Genomic DNA, 6,000 nt, shown 5'->3' on the forward strand with positions numbered 1-6,000 from the left:
TCATAGCCACTGACCACAGGGCAAGTCTTCTGGGCAGAGGACAGCAGGGCTTCCCACTGGCTGAGACAAGGGCTCCTCCTATCCCCAACAGGGTCTTCCTGAGCAGGATTTTAAACCCCTCCTGACCCATTTCTACCTTTTTTTTTTTTTTTTTTTTTTTTGTACTGGGAACTGAACTCCTTACACTTGCCAGGCAGGTGTTGTGCCACTGAGCTATATCCTGGCCCCCCCATCTCTACCGTTGGTGCTCCAACCCACTACTCTACCAGGTGGCCTGTCTTACAGGTAAAGAACGATATGGCAGTACTTGCGAGAAGTGACCCCTCTCTGGTGCTGGTGTTCCTATTGTGTTTTGCTGTTTCCTCCATCTCCTTCAGCTTCATGGTCAGCACATTCTTCAGTAAAGGTGAGTCCTTTTGCTCCCTGAGTCGAGAGGATGGTGGGCTGGCTGATTTAAGTCTTGGGAAACTGGGAGAAGGAGGCGTACAAGGTTAACAATCAAAGGACATCAAAAGTGATGACCCAAAGACTGGGTTGTTTGGGTGGAGGACACCTGAGATGCTGGGGTTGGACGCTGTCTCAGACTGCTGAGAGACAGGCTCAGAGAAACACAGCAAAGTTCTTGACTCTCCCCAGAAAGAAGCTAAAAAGAGGATAGAACGTAGCGCTGGTGTGGGCCAGGGAGGAGTCAGAGTGGCTGCTGGTAAAAGGGCATCGGCAAGAGGCAGATGTGGGCACTGTGTTGAGTGCTGAGAGTAACCAAAAGAAGTCGTTCATTCTATCTACTTGTGATCATAGTTCCATTTGAAATTGTTTCTGAGTTTTGTCTCCTGTTTATTCCTCCACTTCTGTTTTTTTGCCTTTTCTGCCTTCTGTTGGAAAAAGAAAATTTTCCTCTGCTTCTTTAACTTCTGATGGCTTGGAAGATGTACACTGTTTCTCTTCTAGGAATGATCCATAGTATTGAACTCAAACTTTTACCTTTGAAAGTTTATTCAAAATACAAAGGTCCGCTTAAAGTGGAAGATAAACCAAAGAGGTTTAATTAATTTATTTAAATATTTATGTATTTGGTAGAGGGTCTCACTACGCAGCTTGGACTCGTAGTGATCCTCCTGTTTCAGCCTCCCCAGCGCTGGGATTACAGGCGTGTGCCTGGGGTGGGGCCAGCACTGCAGGTGGTACCGGAAATCAAACCCAGGTCCTTGTGCTTGCCTAGGCAGGCTTTTGGACCCTTGAGCTATCTCTGTGGCCCACCGAAGAGTTTTAATGTAACAGAGTATAACATGTTCATTGGTTAGTTTGATTGCACATGTGATATGATGTTAGAGAAGAGTATCCACGAATGTCTGTAAAGACTAATATAACATTCCTCCTTTTACCAGCTGTACATCTGAGTTCTAAAGCCACATTTCCTTCTTATTCTTCAATAAAAACAGGATATAGCAGAGGAATGCAGAAGCAGCTAGGCGCATCCGGCACACTCCATTAAGTCAGATATTACAGACATGGCAAAAATGTAAATCAATGCTGTTGTTTTTACAGGATTATGGAAAACATGTTTGATTTTCATTTTTAAAAGTTTATGGGGCCGGGGAGATGGCTCAGTAAAATAAGCGCTTGCCTGGCAAGCACAAGGGCCTGAGTTCAATCCCCGGTTCCACAAAAAAATAAAAATAAAAATAAAAATAAAAAATAAAAGTTTATGGTTGGGGCCAGGGAGATAGCTCAGTGGAATAAGTGCTTGCCTGGCAAGTGCAAGGTCCTGAGTTTGATTAAAAAAAAAAAAATAAGTTTATGGTGGTGGGCTGGGAAGATAGCTCAGTAAAATAAGTGCTTGCCTGGCAAGCACAGGGTCCTGAGTTCAATCCCCAGTACCGCAAAAAAAAAAGTTTATGGTGAGTCAGACATAGTGGTATATACCCCTATAGTGCTGGCAACTCAGGAGGCTGAAGTAGGAAGATCTCAAATTCAAGGCCAGCCTGAGCAATATAGTGAGGCCCTGTCTCAAAAAAAAAGTTTATATTTATTGTGGGTTTATTGTTATTTTATTTTTGTACTGGGTATTGCACCTAGGGCTTTAGTACTGAGCTGTATTCCCAGCCCTTATTTTGAGCCAGAATCTCAGTTACTGAGTTGCCCAAGCTCATCTTCCTTCCAGAGTTCTGGGGTCATAAGCATGTGCCACCACTCCTGGCTTGTTCTTTTAAATTATTTAAAACTTCAGATTTTCAAACTGAGTGTGGTAGCACTCACCTGTAATCTCATCACTCAAAAGGCTGCAGCAAGAGGGTCAGTGCAACTTTGAGATATGCCTGAGCTAAATAGTGAGTTTATGACCATTGTGGGCTATATAGTAAACCTTGTTTCAAAAAAAGAAGAAAGAAAGGGAAAAAGGAGGAAGGAAGGGGGGAAAGCTTTAACTTTTCTGTTACTAATTTCTCAGAGTTAATATGGAATCTATCCATCTATCACACATAACAAAAGCTCTTTGGTGTATCCAATAATTTTTAAGGGTGTAAGGGGGTCTTAAAATAGAGTCTGACACTGTAGGCATAGACTGACACAATGTTGTCCCTTGACCTACCTGGTCACTTACCTTCCTTTTCTCATTCTGTGCCTTGCTGCTGTGCCCAGGCCTTGTCCTTGTGGAACACATTCTATTTTTTACTTTCCTCTTCATTCCCCACTGGAGACCAGGCTGCAGCAGGAATAGGTGTTTGCTGTGTTCTATGTGCAGCCATCTCGCTGTTGCCTGAACAGTATGACACAGACAAGGTGCTCAGTGAGCATCTGGTGAGCGAGTGAATGAATGAATGAATGAATGAATGAATGAATGAATGAATGAATGAATGAGGTCATCCATTGCCTGGAGAGACCCGATATGCAGGGGAGCTGGGACAAGAATCTAGGGTTCCAACCAAGTATGCAACATTAAGGAGGCAGCTGGGTGGGAAATCTGTAGAGGGCAATGGAGACCCCAGGCAGGGTGCTATCCTGGGGCACCCTGATAAGAAGTGGCAGACTGCCTGCAATCCCTCAGGGCCAGGCTCCCTGTGACCACTGGTACCTGCACAGGTGCCCTAGTGAGTTTGTAGCATGGCCTGTGTTGCTCCCCTCTCCCTGCAGCTAACATGGCAGCAGCTGTGGGTGGCTTCCTGTACTTCTTCACTTACATTCCCTACTTCTTCGTGGCTCCCCATTACAACTGGATGACACTGAACCAGAAGCTCGTGTCCTGTCTCCTGTCCAATGTTGCCATGGCAATGGGAGCCCAGCTCATAGGAAAATTTGAAGCCAAAGGTGAGTATTGTCCTCACCAGTGTTCTTGCTGATTCTTACCACCAAAGAGCATCTTGCCTAAGCTGAGTCCAGCAGAGGAACTTAGCGCAATCAGGCTCATCCGAGGGCTTCATGAGCAGAGAGGAACTACATATGTCTGGTTCCTGTGGTGGTGCTCAGCATCTGCCTTCCTGGGACTTTTGAGTATTATCCTGACTCTCTTGGCAGGAATGAAATATAATCTACCTTCTGAAGGACTGGTCTGGACTCGTGTAAGATGGTCTCCATCCCTCCATATCCAGATATTCTCCTTTCTCAGCCAAACGTTCTCATTTCTTCCAGGCATATATCTTGCTCTGTTTATGCTGCTATCACTGAATGCCTGAAACTGAGTAATTTATAAAGAACAGAAACTTTTCTCACAGTTCTGGAAGCTGGGAAGTTCAAGATCAGTGTGCCAGCGGGTTTGGTGTCTAATGAAGCAGTCTGTGTCTCTAGGAAGGCACTCTTAATGCTGTTTCTCACAGGGCAGGAGAGTAGAAAGAGCAGAGTCTGTTCTGCAGGGCCACTTTTGGTTCATTCTTGAGAGCCCCCTTCCATTACTATTGGGGAACATTTCCAACAAGTGAACTTGAGGTGACACATTCAAACCATAGCACGTGCAATTCCTAGTTACTGTAACTTCCAAAGTAGTGGGGCCCTGGAAAGAAGTAGGTGAGTGACCACAGAAACATTCAGTGTTGCTTTGTCTTTAATTAGAACTGTTTGTTTTTTCTTTTTCATTTGTCAGTGTCTTCTCACACTTTAGCATTTTAAATATATGTGCTTCCATGTTTAGTAGTGTGCTGATAAAATACAGGTTCTGTACAGGAGCAGATCCTTCCAGTGTTCAAATGCTTTTTAAAAATTCATTTCCAAAACTATATGGTACCCTCCTTTCTTTCCTTATTTTCAACAATAAACACATCTCTGACTGTTTGAAAGTAAACATTTACCTAGGCTAGAGACAGCTACCTTCATCTAGGGCCTTCATGTCCACAAAGGATAACTGCTCAGGCACAAGTCTGTATGGACTATAATGTTGGCAAACCAAGAACTTCACTAAAGAGAATTTTATGAGTGTCTCTCAGCTTTAAGGGAGATATAAATGAGGTTGGGGATATAGCTCAGCAACATAATTGTCTGCTTGGCAAGCACGAGGTCCTGAGTTAGATTCATGGTATCTCCCCTTCCCCTACAAAAAAAAAAAAAAAAAAAAAAAAAAAAAAAAAAAAAAAAATATATATATATATATATATATATATATATATATATATATATATATATATATATGTACATTCATTTATTCTGGCCCTTCCCAAGTTGTATATATGAGAGAATATATGTGTTTATATATATTTGCATATGTTTGTGTATATGTATCAATGTATATGTGCATAAATTTGTGTATGTGTATATTTATACATATCAGATATTAAATACAAACTCATCTAGTCAGTTCATAAGCTTTTTGCTAGGTTCTTAAAGACTTGAAAGAAGTTGCCAGATTTGTTACCCAGTCAGAAAGGGAACAGTCACACAAACTCTGCAGCAACAACACAGGACAGATAAGCACACAAGTGCCATTATGGGGCCTCAGGGTCTCTGAACCCTTCCATTCTGCCTGATTGGGGCCATCTTCTGGTATGTCCCCAGGCATGGGCATCCAGTGGAAAAACCTCCTGAGTCCTGTCAATGTGGATGAAGATTTCTGCTTTGGGCAAGTTCTAGGGATGCTGCTGCTAGACTCTGTATTGTATGGCCTGGTGACCTGGTATGTGGAGGCCGTTTTCCCAGGCCAGTTCGGTGTGCCCCAGCCGTGGTACTTCTTCCTCCTGGTGAGTCCTAATGCCCTGCCCAAGTGGAGACACCTCTGTGGAGGGTGGGGATGCCCCAGACATTCAATGCCTGCCTGGACTCGAGATGGAAAACTGTGCCCTGTATGTGGTGAACTATGTGTCCTGATGGCCACTGGGAGTGGTTCCAAAAGAGATGAAGAGCTGGGGCTGGGGAGTTAGCTCAGTAGAATAAGTGCTTGCCTGGCAAGCGCAAGGGCCTGAGTTCAATCCCCGGTTCCGCAAAAAAAAAAAAGAGATGAAGACCTACCCCTCCTAACTCTTGTCTGAGATGAAGGAGCTTCTAGACCCCAGCTTTAGGCCTGGTGCTCGCAGCCTCTACTGTGTACTCACCCCCCACCCCATCCCTTTATCTTTGCTCATAAAGAATACTGGGTTTTCTGCCTTTAGAACAATAGGTATTCTTGTGAGTGATCACATTGCTGGAGTACATAGCACTTCCCCTTGCCAGAGAGGAGCACCACTGGATTCCAGCAGTGCCTCCTCAGGCTGTGTGTGCACTGTCATGTGGGACTCACAGATGCACAGGCAACGCACATGTATTTGCTTCATGAGAATGAGTCGTATTGGCTGGGGTGGTGGGGGGCTCGCCGAAGCCCTGGGTTCAATCCCAGGCACTGAAGAAAGATAAAAAAGAATTCTATTTAAAAAATGCTTGAGGGGCTGGTGAGATGGCTCAGTGGTCTAAAGCACCTACTTAGAACAAGCTAAGCTCAAGATCAGGGACGGCAGTTCGATCCCCCAGCACCACATGCCAGCCAGCCCCGCCCCCTGGTGGGCTGAGCTGGCCACACACTAAATAAATAAATAAATAAATAAATAA

General features: G+C 44.3%; 1 protein-coding gene across 5 annotated transcripts in view; it reads left to right on the forward strand.

Annotated features, from left to right (window-relative positions):
- The window catches only part of Abca3 (ATP binding cassette subfamily A member 3), a 58,420-nt gene that overhangs the window by 20,945 nt on the left and 31,475 nt on the right, over window positions 1-6,000 (forward strand). For all 5 annotated transcript variants that reach the window (XM_023711368.1, XM_023711366.1, XM_004627857.2 and 2 more), the window contains exons 10-12: window positions 286-406; window positions 3,130-3,303; window positions 4,978-5,159. In XM_023711368.1, the coding sequence (XP_023567136.1) occupies window positions 286-406; window positions 3,130-3,303; window positions 4,978-5,159 (477 nt within the window). The remainder of the gene's footprint in view (window positions 1-285; window positions 407-3,129; window positions 3,304-4,977; window positions 5,160-6,000) is intronic.

The sequence above is a fragment of the Octodon degus genome, unplaced genomic scaffold (assembly GCF_000260255.1).
Source record: "Octodon degus isolate 3935 unplaced genomic scaffold, OctDeg1.0 scaffold00021, whole genome shotgun sequence".
Classification (NCBI taxonomy): Eukaryota; Metazoa; Chordata; class Mammalia; order Rodentia; family Octodontidae; genus Octodon; species Octodon degus.